Source organism: Rana temporaria, chromosome 3, assembly GCF_905171775.1.
Source record: "Rana temporaria chromosome 3, aRanTem1.1, whole genome shotgun sequence".
Classification (NCBI taxonomy): domain Eukaryota; kingdom Metazoa; phylum Chordata; class Amphibia; order Anura; family Ranidae; genus Rana; species Rana temporaria.
Genome location: NC_053491.1, coordinates 414,590,988 through 414,608,768, shown reverse-complemented (window position 1 = coordinate 414,608,768; position 17,781 = coordinate 414,590,988). Strand labels below are relative to the sequence as shown.

Here is a 17,781-nt window from a genome sequence, read left to right as displayed (position 1 = left end):
ACTTACTCATTCCTCTCCAGGTGTATAACCAGAGGTTTGTCTTCAATCTGTAATTCATACTTAACCACATGTGGGTATTGGTCCTAGGGGGAGCATAGAAGAAGTTCAGTCAGTGCTCTTCTAACAGTGGAGAATTAATTGTACAATGGGCCCCAGGCTGTTATTAATTTATGGGCCCCTCACAAATTTAACATGATTGTAAAGCCTTTTTTTTAATTAAAGGATAAGTACACCCTAACATTAAAATCCCTGCATCCACAGACATCCAAAATCTAACACTAACCTATCTAGCTCTGTAAAGAAGAAATCAGTATAAATACCTTTTTTGAAGCCGATTTGTTTCGGTCTCCAGCGACAGAAACTCTGCAAAGAACATGGCCGACAACGGCTGTGAAATTAATGGGGAGTGACGTCACCCCTAGACTTACTATGGGGATTCAGTTGTCTAATGTGTTTTCTGCACCCTCCTCCACCGTGAAGCCGTGGCTGACAGCTCATTTCTTCTTTACAGGGCTAGATAGGTTAGAGTTAGATTGCGGATGTCTGTAGATGCAGGGATTTTAGTGTTAGAGTGGACTTTAAAATAATAAATATGTTAAATTCACCTGCTCTGTGCAAAAGTTTCGCACAGAGCAGTCCCTTACTTCCACTTCTGGGGTCCCCTGCCAGTGCTCTTCACTCCTCCTCTCTTCCAAGTGCCCCTTCAGCAAGTCAGCTGCTCAGAGGGCACCCGTGCGGGTGCAAATCTGAGACGGGCAGTGTGCGTCCATAGGCACACACAGGGTGGGTTGGCCAAACCCCCTGCATCCTTCTCACAGGATTTGACTGACAGCCTATGGCTCCTGATGCTACTTATGTCTCCTGTGAGATTAGGAAAAGGGGAGAGTGGTGCTACAGATGGGGCAGCAATAGATCGAGTGAGGACTCGATAAGGTAAGTGTTAAGGCAGGGAATTCATTAAGGTAAAAAAAAGTTATAACTTTAGAACCTAAATGTACACTGACATTTGTGGTTTTCCACTGACATTTGTGGTTTTCTTCTGACATGAGATTTAAAAAAAATTCTGTGGGATTTGGAACAAAGTTATTAATTTGCAAACATTTACAGTGGCAGATAATATGGAAAGAATGCTTCCAGGTACTGGGAGTGTGCATACGTATTGTACATGAACATTTGCTAATCTTAAATTCTATCTTTTGTGAGAACAATGCAAAGGCTGCCATTGCCAATCACCTTCAAAAAACAAGGCTTGCAAAGCTGAAATTGATTGTATCTCATTTGGTCATGCTAAAGCAGCCTTTCTCAACCAGGGTTCCATGGAATCCTAGGGTTCCTCCAGATCCAGAGGCTGCTAAGAGTTCATTGAGCATTGAGTAACCACTGACACCAATGATCTTTGGGGGGTACTTCTCAATAGTTACATAGTTGGGGATGTTGAAAAAAGACACAAGTTCATCAAGTCCAACCTATGTGTGTGATTTTATGTCAAGATTTCATTGTATAACCCTGTACGAAGTGGTCGTTCAGGTGCTCATCTAATAATTTTTTGAAATGATCAATGCAGGTTAACCTCCCTGGCAGTATGATTATTTCAGAAAAAAGGTGCTGAAAGTGGTACCATTATTTGCAAGGAAATTTGGCGTTTTATACTGTAGGCCTGGAATTCTTAGGAATAACTCACTTAAATCTGACCAAACAAGAGTCTAATAGGCATCCCGGGTATGACATTTTTTTAAAAACAAAATTATAAATTATAATATAATAAATAATTATAAATAATTATAACAAATAATAATATAATTCTAATAAAAATTATTCAATAATGTAATCAACTTAAAATCACTGAAATTTGTTCAGTTGCAGAATTGTTGCTGTCATTATTATTTTTTTTTTATAACGAATTTCCCCACAAATCGCTGTCACCGTGGTCACATGTTTAGAAGTCCAAATGGCTACTGATCTTTTTTCCTTGCCAAGTGCTATCTTTTACAGCTCAGGCTTTGTGCTGAGAGCGTGCAGTGATCGCACTCTTAGCACATAAACATCAGCTGCCAAGTGACACATATTTGGGGCATGTGAGAGGTAAAGCTCATTTTCTTGCATATACAGTATGTGTTAGGCGGTCATAAAGGGGATATACAGAAAATCACACTCAATCACAATTGGTTTGAGTATGACATTAGAGGAGGAAGGTAGAGTAAAATTACTACTGTTTAAATAGCTGTCGGAAGATTTGCTAAAATGTTTTGTCGCCACTTTCTTTCATTGGATATGGTGGTGACAATGGGGGTTATTTACGAAAGGCAAATTCACTTGGCACTACAAGTGCAAACTAGAAGTGCAAAGTGCACTTGAAATTGCACTGAAAGTGCACTTGGAAGTGCAGTCGCTGTAAATCCGAGGGGCAAATCTGAAATGAGGGGAAGCTCTTCTGATTTTATTATGCAATCATGTGCAAGCTAAAATGCTGTTTTTTATTTTCCTTGCATGTCCCCCTCGGATCTACAGTGACTGAACGACCAAGTGCACTTTCAGTGCAATTTCAAGTGCACTTTGCACTTCTAGTTTGCACTTGTAAATAACCCCCATTGGTGCATCAAGTGGTGCCTTCCAAAGGTGGCAGTGTGGCTTTCACTTCACTCCTGTCTCTTGTGCCCATGGGTACCCATTGATTGTATACAAACATGTGTACATATAGATATCATAATTTTTATCACGCGTTTATCATAGTTTTACCTGAGCATCACTTTTGTACAGTGCATGGATTTGCTGTGGAATGACAACCTTGTATTTCTGTCCTGTAGGCAGCGCATGTAGACCTGGAACTGAGTTCAAATGATAAGTGATCATATTAACCTTTTTTTTAATTATTATTAAAACTGTAATAATTACTACTATTGATATTATTGTTTATTTTATTGTACTATAAAAAAAAACATTCAGTGAGACAAAAAATGATTTTGCATATGGAAATGGAGACGAGAAGGAATAAAAAAAAATATTAATGATGTAGCTTAGAAAAAGGCTGAATACATTTATATTTCTCTCTGACTGAAAATAAAAGATAATAAAATACTATATTATGTGTGGAAGTCGCTTTCTCTTATTTTTTAACCACTACCAGAGTCACTAATATTAGCTACACTGCTAAGAAGGAATTAACATGGCAAAAAAGTTGACCGGAAACCAAATAATTCTTGGCATTTTTTTTTTACCTGGCAAATTCATAAAAACGATGCAACTGTATTAAAAACGAATATGTACTTCAGGAAATACAACTGATTTAATAAAATAGTTGAAAAAAATAAAGATTTGTGTAAACATACTCTTCAATTAAGCAGTCAAATGTATGTAGATGTGTGTGCGTGTAATATATATATATATATATATTATTTTCTAAGTTTCATTCAGCTTCACCTCAAATTTTAACATGATCAAAAAACATTGGAAATGCCTAAAGGATATTTATCCTGGTATTGCAACACCCTCCCTCCCCCCCTTACAATCATTCAGGAAAGGGAAGTCAGTTAGGGATATGATCATCATAGCTGATTTTAGGAACATTAAAGCTGAGTTAGAAGAATTTGTAAATAAATAAATAAAAATGAAGGCACACTATGGGGGTTATTTGAGAAAGGCAAATCAACTTTGCACTACAATTGCAAAGTGCACTTGAAATTACACTGAAAGTGCACTTGTAGTGCATAGTGGATTTGCCTTTTGTAAGTAACCCCCTATGATTTAAGTCCAGCAAGGTGCATGGCCCCTTCTGGGCTTAGCTCTGTTATTTATAACAGCTTTATAGTTCTCCCAGGAGACAGCTATCGCTGTAGGTCCGGGAAAGTGACATTGATCCTTCTGAGCTCCACATCTTGAACAGGGGAGTCGCTGAAACTGCTGTGCCCACCCCTCTCCTCCTCCCAACCAGTCACAGAAGCTTTGGTATAATGTGAACATATTCACAAAATACAAAGGCTTCTGTCAATGGGCAGCAGAGGGGAGATGCGTGCATAGGTGTTTGTTTCTCTCCTCTCAGATCCCTGAAGTGTCTTCCAGCAGAGCAATGAACCTGTCAAATGTAAATAATAGAGATAAGCACAGGAGATGTCAGGCAGCTCCTTGTGTGCCTTAACTGTTTACAAAGTGATTGAATTCCTGAAATGCAGCTTTAAATCGATTGGTATAACTACACTTTTAGTTCCACGACAGAACAATTCATTCCCGTGTGTCATGCTCAAAACTTTGAGGCTGGGTTCACACTATTGCGAATTGGATGCAGGTTTCTCTGCATCCAATTTGCATGGCAGGAGATTGTGACCGGCTCTCTATGGAGCCGGCTCACACATCTCCGGAACTGGTCCAGAGCAAATTGCACAGGGGTCCTGTATGTCTTTTGGTCCGTTTCAGGTCCAAATTCAGCCCAAAATTTGGGCTGAACTCAGACCTGAAGCGGTGAACAGATATGCACCAGACCATGGCCGGACTGGGAACAAAATCATAACGTCATTATTTTATTATTCATAAAAAGGAAAAAACATGCATTTTAAAGCACACTTGAAGAATGTATTATATATAGATAAGACAGATATGAAAGCACATAGAGATTCATATTTATATGTACATATATAAGAGCAAATTGCAGTTAAAAGTAATGAAAAAGTGTAGCAATCATCAAGGGGGACCCCAGGGACTCTGGAAATATGGGTGGGGGGGGGGCTCTGGTGACCAGAGACCACTTTCCACAGAAAGAATACACCAAGGTAAGGGGGGGGGGGGTTACTGATTTAAGGGGGAAACCTTTATATCGGTGCCCCTTTACATTATTGTATTCACTCCCCCCTTACATCAGTGACCCCCCTCAGACTGGCTTGGCGGCACTGATACTGACCTCCCCCCAGGTACAAGAGATCAATGCAGCCTCACCAGTGCCCATTAAAGGCAGCCTACCAGTGCCCATCAAATGCAACTTATCAGTTGCCATCAAATGCAGCCCACCTGTGCAGTACCCAGCAAATGCAGTCCATCTGTGCAGTGATCACCTAATGCAGCCCACCTGTGCAGTGCCCACCTGATTCAGCCCACCTGTGCAATGCCCACCGAATGTAGCCCACCTGTGCAGTGCCCACCTAATGCAGCCCACCTGTTCAGTACCCACCTGTGCAGTGCCCACCTAATGCAGCCCACCTGTGCAGTGCCCACCTAATGCAGCACACCTGTGCAGTAGTCACCTAATGCAGTCCACCTGTTCTGTACCCACCTAATGCAGCCCACCTGTTCTGTACCCACCTAATGCAGCCCACCTGTGCAGTACCCACCTAATTTAGTCCACATGTGCAATGCCCAGAAAATGCAGCCCACCTGTGCAGTGCACACCTAATGCAACCCACCTGTTCAGTACACACCTAATGCAGCCCACCTGCATGGGCGTCCACTGAATTTTTTTCGGCAGCAGCGATACAGAGTTGCATTTTACCCTTTTTTCGACCGCTAGTGGGGGTTAAAAGCGCCCACCCCCCACATTAAAATGTAAAAACACCCTACTGTGCCCCCTGCATCTTTCAATATCTCTTTGTCACTACTGTGTACCCCCTCTCCACAACTGCACCTCTGGACCCCTTTACATTACACAGCACCTCACAGCTCTGGACCCCTTTACATTACACAGCACCTCACAGCTCTGGACCCCTTTACATTACACAGCACCCCACAGCTCTGGACCTCTTTACATTTAACAGCACCCTTCATCACTGGACCCCTTTACATTACACAGCACCCTTTTCCCTTGACTGAAACACTACACTATATTGACAGTACTGTTCTGTACCCACCTAATGCAGCCCACATGTGCAGTGCCCACCGAATGCAGCATACCTGTGCAGTGCCCACCAAATGCAGCACACCTGTGCAGTGCCCACCAAATGCAGCACACCTGTGCAGTGCCCACCTAATGCAGCACACCTGTGCAGTGCCCACCTAATGCAGTGCCCATCTGGATCACAAACTCCTCATGAAGCTTATATTTCAATTTACCGTTGTAAAAAAATCCTGCATCCTGTGACACACAACACACTGATTCAATGCCCCATTGGATCAGTGTTCTGTCAATCACAGAAGCCGATCTAGGAGGCGTGATTTTCTTACAGCACTGCCAAACTGTTCAGACCCTGCTAGTCGGAAGATCGCTGCTGTGTGTGTACCATACACAAGTAGGAGAAGGGAGGGAAGGACAGCACGGAAGCCTCCGCGACCAGGCGCAGTGCAGCCACGCAGGATCGGCCCTGCTTGAGCCACAGTTCAAAGCGCCCCCAAGGCAGGTGGCTTACTGGAAAATTTCCCGTTATCCCGGTAGACCAGCCCGGCCCTGCACTGGACACCTACTGTAAGCCGCTCCGTGCTTCAGTGTGAACCCAGCTTCAAGCATGATAAAGACATGATAGAAAATGATCTTAATTCACACACCTACACAAAGGGGAAACAAACTGAAATGAAGGGATACATTTGCTAAAGTATATGTGGTATACATTCTAAAATTTGCAGAGGTCACCTATGAGAGTACATGGACTTTCTTTGTATGTTTTTGAAAGCCTTAGCAATGTTTCTATCATTTAAACATCTCTCATCATTTATGGGTACATTGTGCCCATTTATGAGCATATTTAAAATGGGTTTTTTTTATGCTCTGCTGTACTGCAAGGTAGTATTCTTGGGACACCAGTTTGCCAGTAAAATGTTCCTCTAAGTTACGTAGAGTTATGTCGATTTCATGACAATTACAGAAGTAATGGCTGAGAGGGTTGATGTATGAAGCTTAGAGGAAGGGCAAGCAATCCAATGTGTCTGGCAACGGTATAGTCAAAACTTGCTCTGGTTTCCTCTCCATAGACCCTTGACACACCAGAATATTTTTTTATTTATAATTATGAAACAAAATGATAAACTCACCTATGACCGGGAGGATAAACATCACCAGCGGAATCATTATGGATATTAGGATAGCAGCGGTAGGAGCACACAATAGGTGTATATGTGTGTGGGGAAATGGATGTGAAGAAAGCAGTTGGGATTCTCTGTAATTTATACCCTGATAAGCAAACAGGTTCATTGTCTAAATATTACAGGGTGTTTGTCCCCAAGCAAAGTCACACTGTGTTCCTACACAAAGCCAAGACAGAGATCTCTGGAACCCAAGGCGAGAATGCCAGGTGCACCCCCCTCTTTCCAAACTCTTTCATCCATTGCCAGAAAAACTAAAACACCTTTAAATTGTATATATACAAATGATTAAAAAGGGTAGGGAATGAAGGAGTTAATAAACATTAAAACAAAATGTTTAACTACATGTTTTATGTTATTTTATGTTAAACAAATTAACTACAAATTACATTTTGTGTCTATGCCCCTTAGAATCATGTTTCCGGTACAAAGCATGTTTTTCTTTCAAGTTTGGTGCTACAAACACGAATAAATGTAAATGTGAAAAGTTTATATAAACAATAAGGCTTATGTCGCGTACACATGACCAGTTTTTCCGTCGGAATAGACTGAGATGGGGTTTTTCCTGACAGAATTCCGCTCAAGCTGTCTTGCATACACACGGACACACCAAATTCTGACCATCAAAAAACGCGGTAATGTACAACACTATGACGAGCCTAAAAAAATTAGGTTCAATGTTTCAGAGCATGTGGGTTTTTTCTCCGTCGGAATTCCATACAGACGAATGTAATTTCCGATAGAATTTTTTTCCGTCGAAAAAAAAGAGAACATGTTCTCTTTCTAAGTCTGTCGGAATTTCCGACGGAAAAAGTCCGATGGGACATACACACGGTTAGAATATGCGATGAAAAAATTCCATCTGACTTTCTTCATCGGAAACTCCAACCGTGTGTACACGGCATAATTGTACACGGGACATTTTTACAAACTCTCCTGAACAATTTAACTTGACAGATAGTAACCGACGGTAAAAGGTCATATATATATATACACATTTTTTTTCAAATAGCCAAATATTTAAAACACCTGTAAACAAAAAATGTGGCTAAATGCAAGTTAACGCATTTACACACGTTTACAAGCTGTTACAGGCATTTGGCATTTCAAATGCCTCTGAACATCCGTCCTGAACGCATTTTTTTTTTTTTTTCTGCGTTACAATTTTTTTTTTCTAAACTCAACTGCCTAGAAACGACAGGGGTAGCTGAAAAAAAAAATGCCCAACTGCTCCTAAACATCCATTTACCAGTAGTGCTGCTGCTGGCAAACGGACATTTAGGAGCAGTTGGATGTTTTTTTCAGCTGCCTCTGAACTCTCTTCTATGTTATCTAATCAGTACATGTACACAGGGTCGTTTCTAGTCATTTCTAGGCAGTTGAGTTTAGAAGCATTTTTTGGAATGCAAAAAAATGCATTCAGGACGGATGTTTACCAGAAATGCCAAATGCCTGTAAACACTGCAATTTTTTTTAGCATTTAGCAGTGTTTTGTTTACAGGGGTTTTTCATTTTAACAAAAAAAAAAAAAGAGAGAGGAGGGTAAAAGACGGGGAAGAGAGAGGGTGCCTTTGGGTAGCTTAAAGAGGAAGTAAACCCTTGATCAAAATGTTTTCTTCTCACTCGCCTGCAAAGTAAAGACATAGGCCCGGATTCACAGAGAGCGGGCGCACATTACGCCGCCGTAGCGCAAATAAGATGCGCTACGCCGACGCAGCGCAGAGGCAAGCATGGAATTCACAAAGCCATTGCTCCCAAAAGTGCGCTGGGTTTCTAAGGCGTAAGCCGGCGTAGGTGGAAGTGGGCGTGACCCCATGCAAATGATGGGCTGAGCGCCAGACAGATACTTATAACGAACGGCGCATGCGCCGTCCCGAGGACATATCCCCGTGCGCATGCTCAGAATCACGTCAGAACAACTGCCTAAGATACGTTGGATCACTGCCTACGGCGTGAACGTAACCTACGCCCAGCCAGACACACGTCCAACGTAAACTACGTAAAATACGCAGGCTTGTGTTCCCTGGTGCAGCCCTTTGCATGGATGCTGCTGAGTTACACCTCCTTTATGGGGCATAAATTTGCGCCGGACTTATAACCTTACGCGCACTGCGTCGGATGCATGTACGTTCGTGAATCGGCGTATTTTCCTCATTTGCATATTTGAATGGCTGATCAATGGGAGCGTAAATATGCGCCCAGCGTAAATGTGCGACCACCCTACGCCGTCGTAAGCAAGTTACGTCGGCAGACTGAAGCCTATTTTTAGGCTATCTCTGTTTGTGGGTCAGGCGCACAGATACGACGGCGCACATTTGTACTTACGTTGGCATATCTTGAGATACGTTGGAGCAAGTGCTTTGTGAATCTGGGCCACAATGTGCTAGTATGCATTGCATCCTTCAGCTCTGTGACTGGCCAGAGCATTGGTTTGGATAATTGGTGACTCCTTTGTGTACTTTGCGGCTCGCCGCACCTATATCCGATGCTATGGGAGGAATCTGGGACTTCCATCTACAGTTGCCAGGATCCACTGGCGTGGCTTCCGTGTGCTACGTTGGGTGCAAGTTTTGCCTGAACTGAACACCTTAGAAAATTTGTTTCTGGCCCCATCGTCTTGATCATTCATGCGAGAGGTAATGATGTAGGCTGGTTCAAATCTGTTGATCTGATTTCCTTAATCAAGCATGACATTGCTCAATGCTGCACTACTTTCACTAACCTAGCCATTGTCTGGTCTGAAATTATCCCCACCTGGTCTGGGCCCATCACATTTCTGGTTCATGTATGGAGTGGTTTCGGTGCAAAGTGAATGCCCAGGTCTCTAAATTTGTTTACAGGATCTACGGTTTTGTGGTGCGCCACGAGTATCTGGAAGGCGATAATAGCAATTTGCTAAGATCTGATAGGGTCCACTTAAATGATATTGGCCTTGACATTTTCAATTTAGGCCTACTTGGTAGTGTTGAGAAGGCGCTGGCTGCGGTGGGGCGCTCGTCAGTGTACCGCTGACTTGCGTGTGGTGGTTTACCTTGCCAGCGATTGATATTACTTTATGGGCTATGCCCTCAAGTATAATTCTGGGGTCAGTTTAATGCCTGTCTCGCACTGATGGTGGAGACAGGCCTCTTTTACTATCTGTGTTTATGTTATGGCTGCTCATTGCATAAGGGCCCTTTCAGACGTACGGATCCCGTGAGGAAACACTCCGTTGATCCCCACTGAGCCGGCAGATGACAGGGCAGTCCCTGCACACAGTGCAGGGACTGCCCTGTCAGATCTCTGCTTACCCCTATGGGGGGATCGAATGAACATGGACCATTTGTCCGTGTATACCCGATCTGATCCGCAGACGCATGGAAAAATTGTATTTTCCTCCGTCTGCAGAATCGGAGCAGAGTGGACACCGATAAGATCAGGTGTCAGCGGATATTCATCCGCTGACACCCGCTATCCCATAGGAATACAAGTATGTCCATATTTCATCCGAAAACGAATGCATGTATGAAAGGGGCCTAACTGTGACTGGCATAGTTGTGTGGCATTTTTTAAGGTTGTTATATTTAGGAAGTTCAATAAAACTGTGGCCTTGCCCTACTTCCAACTTAATGTAGTCTCTGTGTCCTTTTTGGGGGGTAAGGTTTTTTTGGTCTCAATAATGTCTAATAATTGACTGTTGGAAGTTTGGCATCTTTGTGGGTGTCTACCTAAACAGGGAAGTTAGGTGGCTTCTTTGGGATTGGCCACTGAAGCATGAAGTGACTATTTGGGGCCTGAACTCTAGAAAAGGCTACTCAGGGGCATTTCCCACTACTCTCAGGAGATTCTGACGTCACAAGAATTGCTCACCCGATCATTGTGAGTTTGTCACAGCTTTATTGGCGATTTACCTTGCCAGTGATTGATATTACTTTATGAGGTATGCCCATGGGCATCTGCTCCATAGGGCAAGGGGGGGCAATTTCCCCCCCCTTGAATCAAAAAGGTGTTGAAGAGTGAAAACACCCCTCCGCAACTGAAGCAGTGACAGCGCAGCGGTGACAGGCAAGTTAGAACAGGGAGAGAGAGGCAAGCTGCTGGCCGTGGCATTGCAGGGGGGGGGGGGCAGGGGTGGTCTGGTGCGGAGTGACCAACCATCCCCTTCTCTCGTGGCCGCGGGCTTTCTGAAGCAGTTCCGGGTAGGATGTCACTCAGGCACAGAGAGCAGAGTGAAGCTGCCTCCCCCTCCAGTGTTTGTGTACACAGCGGGAGGGAACCTGCTGTGCCTGTGCTGTGCTGATCTGAGGTACTGAATGGGATGGGGGAGGGGGGTCCATCTGTGCTGAAGGGTGGGTTTGTGCTGAATGGGGGTCCACCTGTGCTGAAGGGGGGTCTGTGCTTAAAGGGGGTTCATCTGTGCTGAAGGGGGGTCTGTGCTGAATGGAGGGGTCTGTGCGGAATGGGAGGGTCTGTGCTGAAGGGAGGGTCCATTTGTGTTGAATAGGGGGGGAAGTGGGGAATGGGGAGGTCTGTGCTGAAGGGGGGGTCCATCTGTTCTGAAGGAGGGTCCACATGTGCTGAAGGGAGGGTCTGTACATTCTCTAGGCTATATTTATATGGGCATGGAGTGAAGCTGAATTATCTCAAGAGCTATTTCACACTGCCAGCTGGCCGCATTATCGGTAAAGTGCCGCTAAAAAGGGTCGCTTTACCATAGTTTTAGGTGCGCTATTTGTCCGCTAGCGGTGGCTAACCCCCGCTAGTGTTTGAAGAAAGGGTTAAATGCGACTGCGTATCGCTGCTGCCAAAGCGCCCCCCCCCCCCCTGAAAAAATTTGAGCGGACGCCCATGGGTATGCCGTCAAGTTTAATTCTAGGGTCAGTTTAATGCACCTATGGTGGAGACAGGCCTCTTATATACACAGTCGTTTTTCGGCATGAAAAAACAACAGTTTTTAAAACGTCATTTAAAATGATCGTGTGTGGGCTTCACATCGTTTTTCGGCTTCTGAAAAACGACCAAAAAAAATTTGTTTTTCAAAATGTCGTTGTAAAAAATGATCGTGTGTGGGCTAAAATGTTGTAAAAAACCTGTGCATGCTCAGAAGCAAGTTCTGAGACGGGAGCGCTCGTTCTGGTAAAACTACCATTCAGAGTGGAGTAAGCACATTCGTTAGGTTTGAAATTATTGCATTGTGAAATTCTTTTCTTCTTTTTAATGCTACACTAATCCTCCTTTTTTGCTGCTGATATTGTTACATAGTTATGACAAGCTTTTTACTTTATTATTTATTGTTATCTAATGTTTATTTATTTACTTTCCTTTTTTTTAGCCAGATCTCCATCTAAAAAAATATTTTTAATATTTTAATGTAGCTCTTCTTTTTTGGTAATTAATTTGATAATATTTTAGACTGCTTTACATTTTTTTTTTGGAGTGTTACCACAACAACATAATTATTTATTATAGTTTACCCACAAGGAGGTTAGTGTCCCCTTGTTAATTTGAAAATGTTCTTTTTAGTAATGTCTCTGCCTACTCACTACCGATCTCTCTATTTTAAAGAAAAACACATGGTCAAATTTTGTCAGCAAACCAAAAAAACATTTATTCTGGTATAATCAAAACAAAAGAAATTAAAGACTGATGGCAAACTAAAAACAAACTTAATAAAAACAAAGAAGCCAAGGAAGGCAGCACTGGAGAGCGTGCTTGCATTTTTACCGACAAGGGTCCCCAAAGAAAACAAGCAAGGCTGTGAGCCAAAAAATTAAACCATTAGGGGCACCATCTCAACGCTTGGACTTGGTGGTCTTCTTCCCTGCAGTCTTCCCTGCAGACCGAGTCCTTGGAGGCTGGGTTCCTGGAGGCGAGCTTGTGCCAGGAATAGGACCCAGAGCAGGCTCAGGAAGAGGAGGAGCAGGAGCAGGACTAGGAGCAGGAGGAGCAGCAAGGACAGGAGGAGCGATCCGCACAATGTCGGTGTCTTCATCGAGCTGCCCCAGTGAGGCCATGCTTATGGCCTTAAAGATGATGGCTTCACAGCGCACACGCTGGCCCCGCTCCAGATTATGGAGCTTGGCAGCAATGAGCGCTGCAAACCCTCTTCTTCTCTGGGTTGCTCTCGAAGGGCCGCAGTTGCCTCGCGAATCAGGGTCTGGGTCTCCTCCTCCATTTAGAGAAGCCTCCTGGCCTATTTCGCGGGAGTGCGGAGAGAAGAAATCTGTGAGATGGTATCACGACGGCGTGCCTCCTGTCTCCCACTAGGGCCTGCCTCCTCCTGGCTCCCAGTGGGCTCTGCAACCTCCTGTCTTGCAGTGGGGCCTGCCTCCCCCTGGCTCCCTGTGGGGCCTGCCTCCCCCTGGCTCCCTGTGGGGCCTGCCTCCCCCTGGCTCCCTGTGGGGCCTGCCTCATCCTGGCTTTGCTCTGTCTGTGTATAAAAAAAGTACATAGTTTATTTGTTGTCTTCATAAATCACACACATTTTTAAAATCATGACAGATGCAAATTGAATGCTAATATATATTACACACAGGGCCACCATCCTGAATTATGGGGCCCCTTACACAGCTTCAGACATGGGTCCCCTGGAGCAGGGGGGGTGCTGCCGCCTGAAATTGAGAAGCGTGGGGCCTTTACCCGAAATAGAAAAATAGGAAAAAATATATATATATTTAAAAATGTATTCTTACAAAAAAGGGGGTTGTCATCCGGGGCCCCTTACAGGTGTAATGCCTGTACCCCCCTCATGACGTACCAGAAAATTACACACAGTCATTCTGACCCCTGTATTTTTCATTCTTGTCCTCATCATGTTTTGCCACTACGGTCTATTGATATGTTCAACACTTTTTGTTCAATCCTTTAAAATTTTGAACACTAGTAACATTAATTTTACATCATTATTATACTTTGAATCCCCAAAATTGTTTACAAAATGCAATACCTGGCTCCATGGGTCACAATCTGGGTCCTCCAGGAACTCTGGCTCTTCCTCAGAGGTTGCCTGCTCTTGCCTGCAGGGAAGACTGGAGGATTGACTGCAGGGAAGACCGGAGCGACCTCTTGGGGGAAGGGTAGACAGGGATGGCCTGGACTCAATGTGGTCGTCCAGGAACTTCAGCTGACCATAGTACCACAGGTTTGGCCTATAGATACTGTCAGCTGCAGCTCCGGATCTCATTGAGGCCATAACTTGTGTACTTTGGGTCCTGTAGGTGCCTCTAATGGTATTAATTTTTTTGATCACAGTCGTGATTGTGGCATTGGGGACCCTTGTCTTTACAAATGCAAGCAGGGTCTCCCGTGCTTTCCTCCTGACCTCTTTGTTTTTATTTTGTTTGTTTTTAGTTTGCCACAGTATAGGCAGATCCTTCCATCTTTGGATAAATTCAGTGAAGAAATCAGGGTCTTTGAAGGCCTCCATTATTTCTGCAAGTCAAAATTAAATAAAAAAAACCTAATGTCAGTCAAGTCACTACTACTAATAAGCTTTATCACCATATCTAGCCCACAAACTCATCCACTGATCACTAATAACGTCCAAAATAAAGTTTCGTACTGTCGTATGACACGATTGTTACTTCCGCCTTCTTCCACAGCACATGAACGAAAAAACTCTGGATAGCCGCACTCCAAGATAACTTAAAATAAAGTTGGTCTTTTTATTTTCAAATGCACATGCAGACACCGCATACAACAGGTACAGAAATGGCCATTTCTGTACCTGTTGTTTGCGGTGTCTGCATGTGCATTTGAAAATAAAAAGACCAACTTTATTTTAAGTTATCTTGGAGTGCGGCTATCCAGAGTTTTTTCGTTCATGTGCTACAATCAGCATTGCCAGCACCCTGGTGGTTCAACAACCCTTGATGATCTACGAGGCTCACCTGGAGCGGTGAAAGAATTGTCTGTTTGCCTTCTTCCACAGACTGTGAAGGCCGTTTTCACTCATGTGGTATCCCTTTATACACTGCGCACGCGTGACGCTCCGCACATTACCCCACCCCTGACGTTCGGTCTTGTCCTTTCCCTGCCCCTTATCTCTCGTTTAATGCGGAACAACATAGAGGACATGCAGACTATGGAAAACTCTAGCCAGGCCAGGCGGAAGCACGCACAAGAACCAGGAGAAGGAGGTACAAGGCCTCAAATATGGCCTTTGAGGAGATGGTGGAGATGGTGGCCATATTAAGGAGGGAGGACTACGATGGGAAACATGGTCCTTACAGGTATCCCAACAAAGTCAAGGCCGCAATCATGGAGAAAGTGGTGAGGAGTCTCCACCAGAAATTTGGAGTGCGCAGGTCCAAAGAGCAGCTCAGGAAAAGGTGGTCTGACCTGAAATTAAGGGAGCCGGACCAAATGGAGAAGATAAAAAGACTCATTAGAAGAAGTAAGTAATTTTCCAGTCTAATCATTTTGTTGGCTTGTTTTTTGCATCATGTGCTTTTTCTTTCAGGTTATACTGTATGTATTTCATGTGTGTGGGCCCAATAATTGGTCGTAGGAGTCGTCATTCATTCGATTACTTAAATAATAAAAGACAATCTTTTTGTGAAATGTCATCATGCCTAGTTCGCATGGCCAAATGGGAGTTTATACACTGTATCAGACAAAAAGATCGTCTTTTATTATTACTGATCAAATGAACGACGACTCCTACAACCAATTATTGTGCCCACAAACATGAAAGTTGCGACATCTTGCTTTATTTATGTGAGATCAATTGTGGAATTAATGTAGATGTGTTCTTAACTAGATTTTACTAATCAAAATTAAGACAATATACAGTAAAAGGAGAGTATGCTCAGCAGTTGGTTACACATATGGAGTAGCACAGTTGTTGACCACAAGAACAACCTATTTAGGGTGTCACACAGAGGTGAGGTGATCCAGTGGATACTTGGTTTGCTTCCATGTTGAAAACTTGACAAAAGATAGAGAATTTAATGAGCTTTGGGAATGGCTACAATCCTGTGTTCAGCTTAGAAGGGTTGTTAAAACTAACAATAGTCCCACAATTTCTAAAAATAGTGATTCATATTCCTCTTTCAGGCCTCTAATCTTTTTAAATCATGTTTCCCTTTTCTTCAATCTTGTAGGGCGCAATCAAGCATCAAGCCAGGAGCAGCAAAACACCATACAAGCCCCACCACCGTGGGATGTGGAAGAGGTGGAAACTGCCACCACATCAGGTAAGTCCACATCAGGTAAACATCTATTACTACAGCTTCAGGTAATAGATGTAGGCCAGTATAATTTTAATACATGGTTTGGTCCCAAATTTCAGGAGCTATTCGTGCTGGTGATGGATTGGACACCTACAGTGCCCAGCTGTTGATTGGAGAGGTGTTGTCCTGCAGGGCTGAGATCGAAGATATCCGTATCTCTTCAAGGCAGATTAGAGAGAAAACAAAAAAGGTGGAACGAAAGCTTAAAAATTTGATGGATGTTCTGGGGAGGGTTTAAAATTTGTTTTTAAATTTTATGTATGAAAAAAAATATATGATTTTATGTGTAAATTTACAAAATAATAAAAAAAAAAACTGATTTTATGTGTTAATTTACAAAAAAATAATAAAAAAAAACTGATTTTATGTGTAAATTTTCCAAAAAAATAAAAATGGATTTTATGTGTAAATTAAAAAATAATAAAAAATAAATAAAAAAACAGATTTTATGTGTAAATTAAAAAATAATAAAAAAAATAAAAAACCTGATTTTATGTGTAAATAAAAAAAATAAAAAAAAGTAAACCTGATTTTATATATCTTAAAAAATAAAGATATTTGGATACTCAACAATGTGTGGCTTGTTATTATATCAATGCTGCCTAAAATAACTAATCTTGATTTGTGGTGTTTACATTGACAATGATGGGTATTTAGTGCAGAAAAAAAAACATGGCACTATGATAACCTAGGAGAAAGCTACAATAAACACAAATTATAAATTACTAAAAGAAATAAAAATAACAGACTGTTTCTTGCAGAAAATAAGATTTTATTCAGCCAAGATCTGGCATTGGAATGGCCCTCCTCCCCATAAAATATTCAACATATGTTTGTCGCACAGCACGAGCGCTTTGGGGGGCCAAGCCTGTATGGCTAGCCTCACAGGCCGCCACAGGAGCAACATCAATGGCCTCATCAGGCACTAGTGTTAAGTAGGTGGAAGAATGTCTCTTAAGATAATTATGTAATATACAGCAACATAGGATGATATGGTTCCATTTATATTCAGCCATGTTTATTGCTGTCTGAAATAAACGCAATCGGCTGGCCATGATGCCAAAGGTGTTCTCAACCACCCTTCTGGCTCTGGCCAGCCGATAATTAAACACCCTCCTCGCAGGGGTGAGGGTACGTTGTGGAAAAGGCCTCATGAGGTGGGGACCTAAGGCAAATGCCTCATCTGCGACAAATACGAAGGGCAGCCCATCTTCGTTCTACTCCGCGGGTGGCAATCCTAGGTCCTTCGACTGAAGCCGTTGGGCGAACTCGGTCTGAGCAAAGACCCCACCATCCGACATCCGCCCATTTTTCCCAACATCCAGGTATAGGAACATGTAGTTGGCAGACACCACCGCCATCAGCACGACGCTGTGGAACCCCTTGTAGTTGAAGAAATGGGATGCTGAATGGGGTGGTGGCACGATGCGGACGTGCTTGCCATCAATGGCTCCTCCGCAGTTGGGAACGTCCCAACGCTGCGAGAAGTCCGCTGCCACAGTCTGCCATTCCTGTGGCGCGGTGGGGAACTGTAGAGAAAAACAAAATAAAAAATATTCAAACAAACATTGCTAAC

General features: G+C 43.1%; 1 protein-coding gene across 1 annotated transcript in view; it reads right to left on the bottom strand.

The window, feature by feature from the left end:
- LOC120933088 (zinc metalloproteinase/disintegrin ussurin-like) overlaps positions 1-2,889 on the bottom strand; it is a 69,752-nt gene extending 66,863 nt beyond the window's left edge. The window contains exons 1-2 of the mRNA XM_040346087.1: positions 2,737-2,889; positions 7-83 (exon numbers count right to left, since the gene is read on the bottom strand). Coding sequence (XP_040202021.1) covers positions 7-83; positions 2,737-2,850 — 191 coding nt within the window. The 5' untranslated portion in view covers positions 2,851-2,889. The remainder of the gene's footprint in view (positions 1-6; positions 84-2,736) is intronic.
- Positions 2,890-17,781: the final 14,892 nt, after the last annotated feature.